The following is a 15,570-nucleotide window of genomic DNA, read 5'->3' as shown; positions in this document are numbered from 1 at the left end:
GTGAGCCCTTCAGTTTGATTACAGCTGGCACTGCGCTGCTAGTGTTAGGACATCTGCTCTGCATGGCAGGTATCTAGAGCTCTTGAATATTTTGCTGGATTGTAATATGTGTGTGAAAATGCTAATGAGAAACAAGAGGGGTTTTAATATCACAACGTATGTTTATGTGTTTTATGGTAGCTTTAGCTTATATAGATGCCTTTCCTTGCCTTCAGACTGGAAGATGGCTTAGTTAGTTGGAAACCTCAGAAAGGAAAACATGTTTACTGCTTAAGTTTTCTATCTACAACAAAAATCTTTTAAACTTTATGTATTGTGCTGATGGTTTTGTATTGTACACTGAAAAACCTTTTTAGATGTCTATAGAATATGTAAAGGTTTATTACTGAGGGTTTTTTTTTGTTAATTCAATTTAAAAAAATAAGCCTCTGGGATAAACTCATTACTAAAAAGCTAACATTAATTTGTTAGAATGTGATAGGTGTGCTTCAGGTTTAAGAAGAGGTAGCATCTTAAATATGACCATGAAAGTAACATTGAGGGATATTTGCAAGAGAGTTCCTGCAACACACTGGCTGTATAATTATCCAATTCTTTTTACTAAGAATCTAAAAGAGGTAATTCTCAATTGTCCAATGAAAGAAAACCCCACCATACAAATTAGACTAGGCTACTTATGCCATCAGCATGTGTGAACAACCAAGTTTCCACATTTATTAGGTAGTTCTGTTGTGTATATTGCTACTGTTCACCAAGCATCTAAACTACTGTTTGTTATAACATTTGTTCATGTGAAAAATCTTATGAAAAGCAGTAGCTTCTGGAGGTTCTGGTGTTTATACGGCTAGCCCTTAGTTTGATTATGAAGTCATAATAATAATTCTTTGTTTTTATTAGCAATTTCCTTTTGAAAAAATTATAAAACCCAAATAAACATTGCATATTATGCTTGGAAAAACTGGTTGTAGGAAATATAGTTATAAAGCCTGTAAAAAGTAAAATTCTGTTATTACTGTGTGAAAATTGCATAATGATAGGTAAACTCATTGATTCCACTTGGGTAGTTGCATCATGATATTCCATAGAGCCGTGTGCTATACGATCATAGGGACTTCATGATCTATAAAATTTATTCACAAGCTTCTGTGTTTTTCCTTAAGGAGAAAGAGGATTAAAAAAAAGCAAATGTACCACATAGTGGGCACTGTAAATTAAGCATCGTGTGAAGTTTTTATAGATTCATAGTGTAAAGTCTAGTCTTCCTTTATATGTTCTGTGAAGCTCTGTCTTGGTTTCTGACAGACATGCATGCCTCTACCACCACTGCTCCCTGCTCTGACCTGGGGTGGGGAGTAGAAAAAGGCAGTTTTTTCATGTTCTGGTACAATTTCCTCTTATATCAGCAGGGCTGAATAGCAGCATTCACATGGCTTAATAAGAACTTTGAGTAGCTCAGGAAGTAAAATAATGGATAAATGTTTTTGAAGCTATTGTTCTGTTGTCAGTTCTGTTGTTCACCTAGTACTGTATTCAGGGGTAATACATTCCCCACCCCTCCTTTTAAAAAGAAAAAAGTAGGGATGAGATATTTAACAGGTTGGTTGTCTCCATCTCAGTATCTACCTAACTTTGGATAGGCAAAAACTAAAGGGCAAGAACTATGTATGTGAAAATACAGTTTGGGTTTATGTCAGATTTAGCTACCCTTAGCTTGAACTACTTTCTGGTTACTGACATATTAAGAGTAGTCTCCAAAACATTAACTAATCCTTTGGGAAAATTTCTGGGTAGTCTCCCAGTATGTAGTTGTGGGAGCTCTATAGAGCTCTAGCCAGCTGTGCTGGGAACCCCTTTGGCTGAGGGAAGTACCTACTCACTGAGAGTAGCAGAGAAATGAACCAGAATAAAACCAGCATCCAGGACAGGGTTGGTTTTGATTTTGTTTTGTTTTCCTATTTGAATACTTTGGTTTAGAGTTTGTTTCTCAGGGTAATGTGAAACAAAAAGCCAGAAATTATCTCAGAATGAAATTTTCTCGAGGGAGGGTCTGTCCAGCCCTGTTTGCTATTGATAAATTGCTTTTCTTCTTGCCATGCCTACATCAAGGAATTTATTACCTTTTTCTTTGCTTTATGAGGCATTTTTTTTGCTTTTCAGTTATCTTTCCTCATCTTTCTGTGTTTATTTCTTCAACGCTGTAGTCAGCGGGTATTTTTATTTCATGAGGCTATTTTAGTACTTGGAAGGTCTTAACCTCTAGCCGTCTTTCCTCTTTCTCTCTATACCTTCTTTTCCCCCCAAGCCTTTTAGCATGAGTTTGAGAAGTCTTTCCTTTTGGCTTTGTAGTTTTCATACTACTTTCATGCTGCGTGCTGATTTGTTAGGTCATTGGGGTGTTCTGTGATCTTATTTCAGCTCTAGGCATCTTCATCCCTATCACTTTTCCTGCTGCTAAATCTAGGAACGTCAGATGTGATCCACAGGTCATTTAGCTAGGTATAAAGCCTTTGTGTGTAACTTAAAAAGAGGTATCTGTTTCTTAATAGTGCACAGAACTGGCTGATTGGTCTGTGGTGGGTAGAGAGGCTCTTCTGTGTGCTCCAAGATTCGGAGAAGTGTTCAGTCCTCAGGCAGAAAGGTCTGTCTGACAGATTTCATGTTGGCCAAGGTTTCAGTAGCCAGAAAGGCATGTAACCAAGCATGCCAGATGCTAGTTGTCTCCCCTTGCCCTTCTTTCACCTCACAAGGTAGAAGGAAGCTGCTGTAGGAACAGGAAGAGGTGCTCTGTTACTGGATGGGCCCCTGCAGAGTAATGGAGTGGGAACACAAAAGCACTGAATGCTGAGGGCCTGGGAATGTGAAATGGGGCTGAGGAGCTTTTCCTGCTCACCCAGGACCAGGGTGGTTCTGGGTAGGTGTTTCAGTCTCAGATTGCCTTGGATTTGGCCACTTACATGAGCTCCACCGGAGCTTGAATAAAACAAGATCACATTACTTCTGCTAGTAATATTACAAATTACAATACAGTAAAAAATACAAATATTACTCCATTACAAATGCACTCTGAGACAGTCCAAACCTGCTTGATGACATCCATTGACAGGACCTCCCAAATATTTTGAGAGCCCCAACTATATAGCACATTCCATTTTGTTCCACAAAAAAGAGCTATGCTGGAGACTGTAGTTTCTCTGTATCTGGGAATTTCTTTATTAGTATGGATAATGAGGCCCACTTGCAACTAATCCACTGTCACCCAGGGGCAGCATTGTAAAATGCTGCAGGACTTGGGGCAAGTCCCATCTATTTATTCATTCAGTTTCTATTTTTGGTCATTGCCATGATGCAGAGGAGTTTAGTTTGAGGTCAGTGATCTGCAGCCTCTGCTCATACATCTGATTTGTCATGTGCATTGTCTCTGTCCAGGTGTTAATAATACTTAATAATTGTCCAGCTGACTAAGCACCAAAAAGGAAGCAGAAAATCCAGTAATTTTCTTGTCTTCTCTGCCACTAGAAATAATTTTCTGTATGATTTTTCATTAACCAGGAGTTTAAAAAACACAATCCCACAGTGGGATTAATAATTTCTTATTTGAACTTCAGCTTTGTCTAGTGTGTGAAGTAAAGAATTACATTTTATCTAAAGGACAGGTATATCACTTGCACTTAACTAGGTTAATTTTAGCCTCGTTTACTGACAGATGTCTCAACTGTAGCTCATGGCAGAAAGAACAGGCTGTACTGTACAAGCTGACCTTTTGAAAAGGTATAGCAAATACAGTCCTCTGAGGAAGGACTGGTTGCTATCTTAAGCGTAGTCTAGAAACAAAGAGGTTCCTGCCCTCCTGACCCAAATTTGTTGCTTGGTGCGAGGTGGCTGAAATTTGCTATTAGTGTTCCTTCACTTTATTTATTTTCCTAATTATCTCCCTATGACTATGAGCAACAGGTACCAGAAAGAAAAAGTTTTTTCTCTCTGGCATAGATAAATTGAACTGGTACAAGAATGCAGGAGAAAATGAAGTCTGGATTCTCCCTGAAAGAAGTTTTCTGTAATACTTTTGCAGCTGTGCAGGTGCCTAACATGGCAGTTGTTCCATATCTGCCCCATTGCAGGAGGAGAAGACACCCCTACAAATATGGGGTCAGTGCAAAGCATTACTGCACTCAACTAACTTCTGTAGAACTGACTGTGTTTATGTCAGTGCAATCAGGATATCCCTCAGAACAGCATTGTTGCTTTGACTGACACTCCTCAAAAATGTCCAGAATGATTTCTTGAGAACTTTTCTTCCACCTGCAGCAGGAAGGAGGAATGTTTTCTTATTTCAGTCTCTGCAGTACACAATGCTGATATGAAGCTGAAAGAGCAGCTGTAAAAGTTTGGCTTCAAACAGAAGAAGATGTGCTTTTATCTGGAATGACCTTTAATACCTTACACAGGGTTAGTTGGTATTTAGCTGAAACCTTACCACTGATCATGCTGTGCAAACACAGCTGTGATGGCCAGAGGGCCCTTCACTTCCAAACCAGCATTTCTGTTTGCACACAGATCTTTTTCTCTATAATTGCTATGCCCATTAAAAAGGTACCATTTCAGGGTAGCAAAAGAAGATTTTGATTTTACTGGACGAACCTGAAGCTAGGCATTCATGAACAAGACCTACAGTTGAGCTGCTGCAGTCTCCTTCTTTAAGGAGACAATTGCAGATCAAATTATGTGTCTGATCTAATGCAACCGCTGTGTTTCTCTCACTGGTCCTCATCTAGACTTTTGACTGAGTTCTGGAGCAAGTAAGCACACACCTGCCTCTTACATATATAAGTCCATGCACATGCACAGTCATTTGTACATACTTTCTCTCTCAATATGATAGTAACTTTAAAAAGTGAAGAGGTTTATGAGAAGCATGCTTTTTAGCCCTCTGTGTTTTCATTAAGGTGGAATTTAGAGATGTGACCATATCTTTTGACTCCTTGTCATATTCTAAGCTGTTAGTGTTTAGTTGAATCCCTTTTGTAATGGTTTTCTTTATTTTGTTTTCATTTATTTTTGTCCACTTTAAATCTAAGTTTCATGTCTTCACAGGCCTATTTTCGAACAGTAGAACTTGTTCAGGAGCCTATTCATGGCTCACCAGGTCTGAGTTTCTACTTCAGAATCAATGATCGACCCATTTTCATTAAGGGCTCGAACTGGATTCCAGCAGATTCTTTCCAGGACAGAGTGACCTATGACACGTAAGTCACATTTTACGTTCTCTAAGGAGAAAGCATCATGTTTTCTTCCTCCTGGTTCTCCTTCTGCCCTCTATTGAAGTGTGGCATTAGCAGGTGGAACTCATTTCAAGGTAGAACACTAATTCTTGTGGATCGGAGGCCTCAGAATTGAGGCTTAGTTAACATTAATAGATTTGAGTGATGTTCAAGGCATATAAGTGCAATAACTGATAGGAAGGTGGTTGGTTGCTGTCCACAGGTTACTGGCCTTTCAGGTATTTTTAGGGATGATCCTCAGGCTGTCTGATCCCCTTGCCTACAACATGTTCATTGCTACTCAGAGAAGTGCACTTCAGCCATGTCCTAATCCATCTCATGCAGGGAGACATAACTGTGTAACTCACTTTTTTTCCCCCTTTGGTCCAGGCTTCTTGGATTTCAGTGACACAGCACCCTAGAGTTACAGGTGGGATGAGGGCTGTGCTGTACTTTGACTAGGTTTTACTGCAGGTAGTTGAGGAGCCAGGACAACAGGGCATGCTCCAGTGTGCATTCACATGCAATTCAGAGGCTACCAGCATGTTTAAAAAAAAAAATGGAGCCTGAATCTCTTAAAATGATATTCAGTGTCTCAGTCCTTCTCCTCCCCCTCTCACTTCCCCCTTTTTGCTATGCATAGCATTGTAGAACTTGGGAATATAGATTTCTGAATGTGTTTAAGAGAATTTGAATTCAAGTGATTGATATTTAAAGCAAGGAATATCTAAGGAGAAAAGAACCACCTGATTAACAGAATATAGTATTTCCAAATCTGGTCCTGCCAGTGCTTCTGTAAAAGCACTTGCATGCGTCACTCTATCTATTTCGTGTTAACAGGACCAAGTAACTTTTTCTGCACAAAGCATTACTTTTTGAGAGCTCTGTTCAGATATGCAGGCTTAGAAGGGATCAAAATAGTCTGGTTTCTATCAAAGATATAAGTGTTAGATAGTCTCCTAATGATGAATGTTTGGGGTTGGGTTTTCTTGTTGCTTTGGGAGGAGGGATTGTTATGGTTGTGTGTGTGTATAATCTTAGAAACTCCTAAATGATACTGTTTCACAAAACTTGTAGAAATTTTGTTTTTTTTTGTGTTTGACAGATTACGGCTACTCTTGAAGTCTGCAGCAGATGCTAACATGAATGCACTTCGAGTATGGGGAGGAGGTGTATATGAACAAGATGAATTTTACAATATTTGTGATGAAATAGGAATAATGGTAAAAACAATATGCGCAGAACACTTATTTAAAAACTGACAAGAACTTGTAAAATAAAACTCCACTCTAAATTAACAAAATAAGAGAACTAATACAAAAGTCCTAGACATGTTTCTAAAAGTCATGGTAGATACCAACCTGAGAAGTCAGATTCAACCTGACTTTTTAAAGATTTCTCTTGAATTTGAATGGTTCCTGATTTACTGACGCTGTCTGGTGAAACTGGAAGTGATATTCTGGAGACTTTATATTAGAACCCCTGATTGTATTTCTTCTTGTAACTATAAAGCTACAAATCTGTTGCTCACTCATCCGTAGTTCCCAGAATCTCCCTTTCATCTCCACTTCTTTTTCTCTACACCGTCTTCACCCCCTCTGTCTCTTACATTTCCCCAACAGGACTGTGTCTTTCTGTCTTCTAGCTTTTTTTTTTCAGACCAGACCTCTCATCTTTATGTACTGTACCTCTCTCCCAGTTCTACAGTTCCTACTCTCTTGGGAAACAATGAGAGATGAATGGCTGAGGGACTGGTAGTAGTGATGCCATTCAGTGTAGGAAGTTGTTTTTTACACTGTAATGATGAACATAATAGAAGAACTTTTGTGAGCTGTAGGTATCAAGAGGGTCTTGCAACACTCAGTCAAGTAGCTGTGAAGTATGTAGTGCATGGGAGGGGGGTTATTCATGAGATCAAATGATATTTTTCTCACAGCAACCAGAGTGTGGGGCCCTGTAAGCTGTGTTTAGGGTTACTCATGTGAGAACAGCCCTGCTGAAGAACCTGAGTGTTTGAGGATATGCCCCAGATTGAGAGCAAAGGGCTTGCAATCTGACCTCAATGAAGATTTAAAGTCTGCTGTATTTGAGTTTTGTGCTTTCAGCCACCTTGGGGTTATTAAAATACCAGAGAAAGTAGTCATGCTTTTCTCTGCTGTGGGAATGGATTTTATTTCTTTTAGAAGTATTTTCTCCTTTATAGATATAGCTGAAGAGGTTTGAGGTTTCTTGGTTCTAACTGTCAACACAAAAATATTTCACTTGGTCTGAATCCAAGCATGGAAGGCCTTATCCAAAGGGCCATTTTGGACAAGCTATAATTGAGTATAAATGTAGCTCTAAGGGGAACACCTGCTGCAAACGCTGATAATCATAGATGAGTCCCTTTGATTATGTGAGCTTGGAGGCACATATTAATAAGTTTTGATAAAATAGTCACTGGATGAGTGAAGGCCAACTTGAATCTCATATTAAAATCCAAAGAAGTGTGTTTGGTTTTACTCTACAACATAAAAAGCAGGGAGGCAGAACTGATACCTTGCTTCTTCTGTTGTGTTTGCCTGAAAAAAATAAAATGTTACATCTATTTTAGTCATCTGAATGAGTGCCCTGATTTTCAGGGCTTCTGAGCGCTTAGTACTTTCATTTTTGACACTAGGCACCTAAGTAGGCCACTTAGATCTGTGCCTGTACAGTGTTCAATACAAGATTTAGATCTTATTTAGCAGCCAAAATAGTAGGTGGATGCAGAAAATCAGGACCCTATTCTGGAGGGGGTGATGCTGGAGGCTTTTGGTTTTGTTTCTTCTGATGGTCTTGCAAAGGCTTAAAAGTGCATGGAGTCAAACTGTGCTTAAGGAAAAAGAGTGATAGATCACTAAGGGGAAACAGAGAAAGTTTCTTTCAATAGAGAGTTTTGACTCAACACAGTCACTGAAACATTCCAAGTTGTTCTTCAGCAGCAGCTTTGCCTCTTTGCACAGTGCTAGGAGGCTAGGAGTGGAACAATTACTAATGGATCTATTACCTCTGCTTTCCTTTTCCGTATCTTCAGTTTTCCTAGGGAACATGCACTGAAAAGAGTTGAGGACAGTCTGACTGTCTCTATTGTTTATGTAGTACAGTGTTCAGAAAAACTTAGTCTCCTTTGCTTTAATGTGCACCTTCAAGAGATCTTTCCATTACCATTTCATTACCATAGACCAGCGGAAATCTCAAAGTTACAGCAGTTTAAAAAATAAAACAGGTTAACAAGAAATCTTACCCATTTCGCTGGGCTTCTTCCTTTTTCCTTTTTTGTAATTCTTTTCCTTCAAGGTACAAATGGAGTTTCTTGTTGAATTGAAAGGCTGGCTGTTCTCTAGTGGTATCTACTTTATCTTTCTTTGAAGAGAAAAATCACTGTTGTTAGAGGATGTAGTTTGTTTCTGTCCCTCTTACTGGGTAATATTTGCTCTTTTTAAGATCAGTTTGTGTATTTGGTATGGAAGAGTTTTGTTAACAAATATACTTGGACATCTGGTAAGTGTGCTCGATATCATGTCAGAAGAATTACTGTTTATTTTTAATAAGTAGTGTGGATTTGGTGTTACACCTCCGAAGTAGTAAATACAGAACTGTTCTGTTCAGCTGGAAATTACCCCATGTTCACATTTGAGCAGTGCATGGGTTCTAATTATTCCATTAACACTTGCTGAACTCCATCTACTGAGCAATATTCCACTCACCAGTGAAAGTTGCCAGGACCTGATTCCTAAGGATAAATACTTTGTAACTCTGATACTGAGGAAAGCTATAGTGGAGTATGCACATACTGAAGGCCATGGAGGATGTGATTATTTTGGTGGTACTTTCCAAGAATAACAAATAGAACATTTCAATTTAATTCTTTTTTGAGATAAATAACTTCTGTTTGAACAAAGGATTGCGTATGCAATTAACCTTATATTTTTAAAGTATGTAAAATTATGTGCTTTTTTTTTTTATCTTTTCCCTGTAGATTTGGCAGGATTTTATGTTTGCATGTGCACTATATCCAACTGACCAGAATTATTTAGAATCTGTAGGAGCAGAAGTTACTCATCAGGTATTGTGTCCATGTGTTGAAGCTCTATTTCCAATTACCCATTTTTGATTGATTCTATAAGTTAGCTTTCAAAAAAAATGCTTATTAGAAAGTGTTTATTAGTGTACCTTTATGTAGCAGACACTGTAACCTTGCTAAATCCTCTTTAACTTACTTGCAGGAATAGTCTGTCAAGCAGAGGTACAGGTTTTCCTCATGTCCAAACTGCCCTCTTTCAAGGCTGTTTCAGAGCATTTACTGAGAGTAAACTCTAAGGTTTGCAACATACTTTAGCACAGAATTTACCCTTCCATGTATTTCAGTAGGTGAGGATGGAGGTACATATGTGCATGTGGTGGATATATGTCAGTGTATTAAAAGTTTGCTCTTTTTTAAGTGTGTATTACAAAAGTTTGAGCCTGGTGGAGAGCTGAGGGAATAGTGAACAGTGCAGATAAACCAGGAATTGTAGCCTAAGCATATATAACATGCATACAGACTTGTAATTCAAGTAGTAGTAAAGTGATATTTTATTATTTTTAAGAGAAGTAATTTTGCTGGACTTCTGACACTGTAAGTTGTATTTCAGGTAAGGCGTTTAAAATCCCATCCATCAATTATTCTGTGGAGTGGTAACAATGAAAATGAAGCAGCAATTGCAAACAACTGGTTCTCCATACCTTATGCTGACAGAGAAGTCTATATCAAAGATTACGTTATGCTTTATGTGAAGAACATCCGAGAAATAGTTCTTGCTGTAAGTGATCTCAAGAAAATGTAGGGGGATATGGCTTGATAGAAGGTTATAATGTTTGCAGTTTGAGCAATTTGGGATTTATTTTCTAATTCTTTGGGGAAATGAAAGAATTAGTTACATCTTTAACACTTTGTGATAGGCAAATGGATTCTGCTTTTTTTCCTTCCTATTTTTAATACCTCCCCAAATGCCTTCACTTTCAGTGGACAAAAATCAACTTGCCCATAAATTAATTAATCTAGATGATCAGGTTATCCTGATTTTTTTCCTTTATGTGTGTATGTAGAGTAGAATTGATTTAGAAGTCCCAAATTGTGTATAATTTTCTGTTAACCTAAAAATGCTACTGGCCTTTTCCTACTCAGTTATCCCGTATATAGTATGATCTTACTGACTTCAGGGTGTGATAATTTTAGTCTAATCTGTACTTTTCAGAATGAGATACTTTTCATGTTATGAGGTTTATGACCTGAAGTTTCTCCTTGGCAAAGACAGGTGCTCAGTATGTAGGTGACAGCAATAATTTGCTTGTTATTGAAAGCTGCTGGTATTGTCAAAATAGTTGTACTCTGAAAATATAGAATACCTTTTTACTGAAAAACCTGAGATATGAGGAAACAGTAAAATGAGGCCAGATTTGAAAGAACTTGCTGAAAAGGACCACACTCTTAAGAGCATTTATGCATTCTAAATGGTAATGGTGTCTTACATTCCTGTAGTTCTGTGAAATACAGATTTCTGTATTTCAGTTAGATTTTTTGAGACTGAGTTGTTAATAAAGGTATGCTGTGGTGTTTTGGTTATTAGCTACGTGAGTTGGATGGCCAGTGCATGTGCAGCAGAGTGCTCTGGCTTGATACTGTGTTCTAGTTACAGATCACTTGTGCAGCATCACTGTCCAAGACAGACCCTCTTTTATTTTAAACCCATAATATAACTATTTTGAGTGCCAGAAGGAACCATACAGTCAAATAATTTCAGGTCCTTGTAATACAAGCCAACTGAGGAAACCTGTAACTGCTACTAGCAGTACTGGACTGTAAAACTTAAAAAGAACTTCCAAGTTTGAACTAAAGACTTTAGGGAACCCAGGATATCCTGTTGTAAATTGTTTCAGTTAATTATTAATTACTCATGTCCAAAAAAAAAAAAAAAAAGAGGGGGGAGCTGAACTATTCCTTAAAACGAAGCACACGTCTTAAGTGCTTTGCTGTATTGGAGCCAAGTGTTGTAACTTGTAGTTGGTAACTAACTTGGGCTTCTATCTTACTACAAGTATGGTAGTAAATTAATTATACCTGCAAAAGGATTCCTTCAGTACTTTGTAGGGTACTGCTAAAAGATTTAGTATACTAAATCTACTGAGGCTATAAATAAAGGCAGCTCTGAACAGTCTGAAATGTTGCCCTTTTTATAGTCTCATCTGTCTTAACATGCAGAGCCAGCCAAAGTGACAATAACGTGTAATGCTACCATGCAAGCATTAGTAGCAGAATACCTTGGCTTTGTTAGGACTAAATTTAGGTGACTACTTAATAAGAAGGAAAAATCACGGCCTTTGTTCCTGCAAAAACACTGAAAAAGTAATGATTTTTCCATTAAAAAAAAAGTCACAGTACTCAAATATTAATGTTCCTTGAGTTTATTTTTCACGCGGCATACTTTAAATAGCTTTCATTAAGAATTTAAGAGAATGTAAAGATAGAAGATCTCTTGATGTGTGGAGAGAATCCCTTCGAACAGCAGAGCAAGCAGCATCATGCCCAGCTGTCCTCCAAAAACATAAATAAGAAGCTAATTAAGTAAGTACAGATGATGAATGTCAGGACACAAAGGGGAATGTTTCCTAGGTGTTGACTCAAATTTGGAAAAGGCATGTTCTCCTTGCTGCCCTGCCTTTTCAAAATGTGGTCTGCATGTTCTGATGATAAAAGCCAATCACTTTGTGATGGGGTTGTCATTTTGTTTTGTTTTTAAATCCCAGGAAGATAAGAGTCGTCCTTTTGTTGCATCCAGTCCCACCAATGGCTTAGAGTCAGTTAAAGAAGGTTGGGTCTCTCAGAATCCTTATGATACCCATTATGGTGACACTCACTTTTATGACTACAGCATTGACTGCTGGAACTGGGCAGCATATCCTAAAACTCGTTTTGCTTCAGAATATGGATTTCAATCATGGCCTTCCTTCAGTACAATCAAAAAGGTAAGGCTGGGCTTCCACACCTTACTGTCCCCTCTGCTCTCATTTAGTGAGGGCAGTGAGCCTCTTCCCAACAAACTAAAGCATCTGAACTGTAGTTGGGGTAATACAGAAAGCAGAAAAAACAGAAAGAAACACGAAAAATGCTTAATTGTGCTGAATTTTAAAATTTATTTTTTTAACTTTTCCCAGTTTTTTTTTACTTAAATAATTTGGAGCTTTTATGTATTGCATATAAGAGAATTTGGTTTTGTCTCCTATTACATTTAGATGTTGTATATTCTGTCTTTTTTATCCAGTTGGAACAGACACATATGCTGTTTGTCTGTTTGTTCAGAGAGTGGTGAATATCATGTTGATACTCATACATGCAATTGAAAGAAGTTCAAAGTGTGCCTTTCAGTTTGCGGGGCAAAGTTTATTATCCAAGACATCATCAGTAAATTCTTTGATATTAATAGCAATGAAAAAAATTCAATCTAGCCTAAAAAGGAACAAATTTAAATAAAAACATTTTATAGAGATTGTAATTACAACGCAAGCTGTCAATAACTGTATGAGCTACGCTGCAGTGTTGTCATTAGTTGAAAAAACCTGTTTCATGATTATGTGTTTTCAGAGGCAGATTTTGAAAATATGCACATCCTTAGACTTTATAGCCCTACTAACTTCTGTAGTTTTTTTGCCAAAATGTGTTTGACTAGAGTTCTTTCTTCCATCTTAATTTAGGGTGTTCCTGATTTACAATGAATGCAAGGAAACCTCTGAGGTACCTTGGCCAAACTGAACTTTAGGAAGAATATGCCATTCTTTCTGATGGCATATGTTGAACCAAAATATCACTCTTCCGGGTTCAACAGCAATGTCTGCTTTCATTTATTTCTACAAGGAGTATAAGAAAAGGGTGTTGCTCATTCAAAATCCTTGCATGACTGCACAAAGCACTGTAGAAATATACTACTATTTTTAAAGGTTTTTGACAGTGTCAATGGGCTGAATCCCCGTCATGAATATCCTTTCCTGAATATCCTGTCAGCCATTAAATACACATTTTGCCTTTTCATTCTGATCTCCTGCTTTTGTGGGTTTGAAAAGGTTTCCTCCACTGAGGACTGGTCCTACACAAGCAATTTTTCTTTCCATCGACAACACCATGAAAATGGCAATGATCAGATGCTTCAACAGATTGGGTATCATTTCAAGCTTCCCCAGAGCACAGATCCCATAAAGAAGTTCAAAGATACGATTTACCTCACTCAGGTAACACTGATGTCTTTAGTATAATACTTGTCAATACTTGTTCTAATAGACACTATCAGCTTAATCTGGGCCTATTATTTTAGGTAATGTTCAGTCATGCAGAAAGTTTATGCACTGAAGCATTGAAGAATCCAGTTTAATTTGGAACTAGCTTGTCTCTAGTTTGTTGGAATGCTTCTTGGGAAATTTCCCAGAAACTGGCCCAATTGGGAGATAGCCTGGCTGTGTGTGCTACCTTGGTCCCTGTCCCCCTGTCATGGCCCACTCATGAAGCTGGCCTGGGGATGCAGGGATGTGCTGCCTTTCCTGGTATGCAATTACTCCTAGCTCTACACTTTTACTTCCCATTCCAGGGTGGGTATGTTTTCCTCTTTATGTGGCCCCTATAGGCTTACTGCTTTGATTTTTGCCACGAGGAATACATGAGCTTTTGAAACGAGACTATTTCTAGAGAATGCAGTTCTCTATGAATGACATTATTAGTAACTTTTATTTGTTATGGACTCATTGTTATTTTAGAGAATCTATTTTGTTAGGGAGTTTTTTCAAATCAGTAGGTTATATTTTGCTCTTCATCTGTAGTAGTTTACTTCATGCTTGTTTCTTCACGATTTCTATGTGACTTTTAAATGGTGTTAAATGACTTTTTAATGATGTTAGGCAAGTTTAAAGTGCTGTTACTTTTTGTCGTGTTCCAAGAATTTCAGAAACCCTCTTGATGGGAATAACTGCACATTCACTAAGTTTTTAATGTTTGAGAGCTGCTGTCAGCAAGTTTTGTATAAAGCCGAAACAGCTGGAGAGCTTTAGGCACTGATGACGAGAACAAGGCTAGATGATGCTGTGAAATTGAAAAAGGTGGTAAAACTTGCTCAGTGAGGTTCTGACTCAGAAAACTATGAGAATTTCTGCAGGGCTAAGTCTGTGAGGGCCTTATTAACAGGTTAAAAAAATTAAGAATGCCAAAGTAAGGATAGCATAAAGGATAAGAAGATTAAACTTGGCTGTAGCGGTTAACTAGAAATGTTATCTTTACCTTTTGAGCTCTCCTAGAGATCTTTTCCTCTATTTTGAGACTTTCTTTTAATACCTTCCCAGCCTAGTACTATACTTCGTGAAGAAAATAACAAGCAGCTTGGCTTCTATTGAGAACTTGGCCAATTAAAAATTCTGAAAAATGTTTTTTAAAGACAAGGTGGGGAAAGAGAGAAGTGGGAGTGCAAGTGAAAAAAGGTTGCTCTTTAGCACAATTTTGACTGTATACTGGGAATGTGTGTTATGTGTTCTGAGCATAGGGATTTGGACATCATGGTAGTGTATACTGGAGGTAATGCAGCATTGCATCATTTTGCAACTCTTGGGTGTTTAACTTACATTAAGTAAAAAAAAAATTAAATTTACTTATCTTTCCCTTGTCTTCCATTTGCCTTTCAAAGACTGTTGCCCAGTGACCTTCACTGGATGGAAGGCAGGAAGTAGCCCCTCCAGAGTTTATCTAAAAATACTGCTTGTAAGGCTGTCAGGAGCTGCTAGGGATAGATCTTCTTCAAACAGAGGCCCACAGCACCGCAGGTGTATACCGTTGAATGTTAAAGTTATATGCTGTTGCTGTGAAGTTTGTATTGTATGTTAATATATGCACACATGCTTTGAAAATAAAGTAAAATGCAAAATGCAATACTCAAAAAAAGAAAAGTAATTTTTAATGTGTTTGTTGACCAAGGTGATGCAGGCTCAGTGCGTAAAGACAGAAACTGAATTCTATCGTTTTAGTCAAAGTGAAATAATCAAGGGAGAAGGACACACAATGGGAGCTCTGTACTGGCAACTCAATGACATTTGGCAGGCACCTTCATGGGCTTCCTTGGGTAAGTATTGTGACAGTCTGGTAAAAAGCATCAGCTATCAGGCTTGTTTTGTTTCCCTCATCTGGAAGTATCAGCATATGAAGTATGGCTCCGCTGTCTCTCTCAGGCAACTTTGGACATGTTTCTGTCAATCCTTTACAAATGCTTTCCAGAAGGGTATT

General features: G+C 38.0%; 1 protein-coding gene across 4 annotated transcripts in view; it reads left to right on the top strand.

The window, feature by feature from the left end:
- MANBA (mannosidase beta) overlaps window positions 1-15,570 on the top strand; it is a 57,643-nt gene that overhangs the window by 28,517 nt on the left and 13,556 nt on the right. For all 4 annotated transcript variants that reach the window (XM_057417968.1, XM_057417971.1, XM_057417969.1 and 1 more), the window contains 7 exons: window positions 5,092-5,243; window positions 6,364-6,481; window positions 9,259-9,345; window positions 9,914-10,081; window positions 12,066-12,284; window positions 13,377-13,541; window positions 15,265-15,409. In XM_057417968.1, coding sequence (XP_057273951.1) covers window positions 5,092-5,243; window positions 6,364-6,481; window positions 9,259-9,345; window positions 9,914-10,081; window positions 12,066-12,284; window positions 13,377-13,541; window positions 15,265-15,409 — 1,054 coding nt within the window. The remainder of the gene's footprint in view (window positions 1-5,091; window positions 5,244-6,363; window positions 6,482-9,258; window positions 9,346-9,913; window positions 10,082-12,065; window positions 12,285-13,376; window positions 13,542-15,264; window positions 15,410-15,570) is intronic.

Source organism: Pezoporus wallicus, unplaced genomic scaffold (assembly GCF_028554395.1).
Source record: "Pezoporus wallicus isolate ANWC-B61680 ecotype Strahan unplaced genomic scaffold, APGP_CSIRO_Pwel_v1 contig_6999, whole genome shotgun sequence".
In the NCBI taxonomy this organism is placed as follows: domain Eukaryota; kingdom Metazoa; phylum Chordata; class Aves; order Psittaciformes; family Psittacidae; genus Pezoporus; species Pezoporus wallicus.
This window is presented reverse-complemented; position numbering and strand designations above follow the sequence as displayed.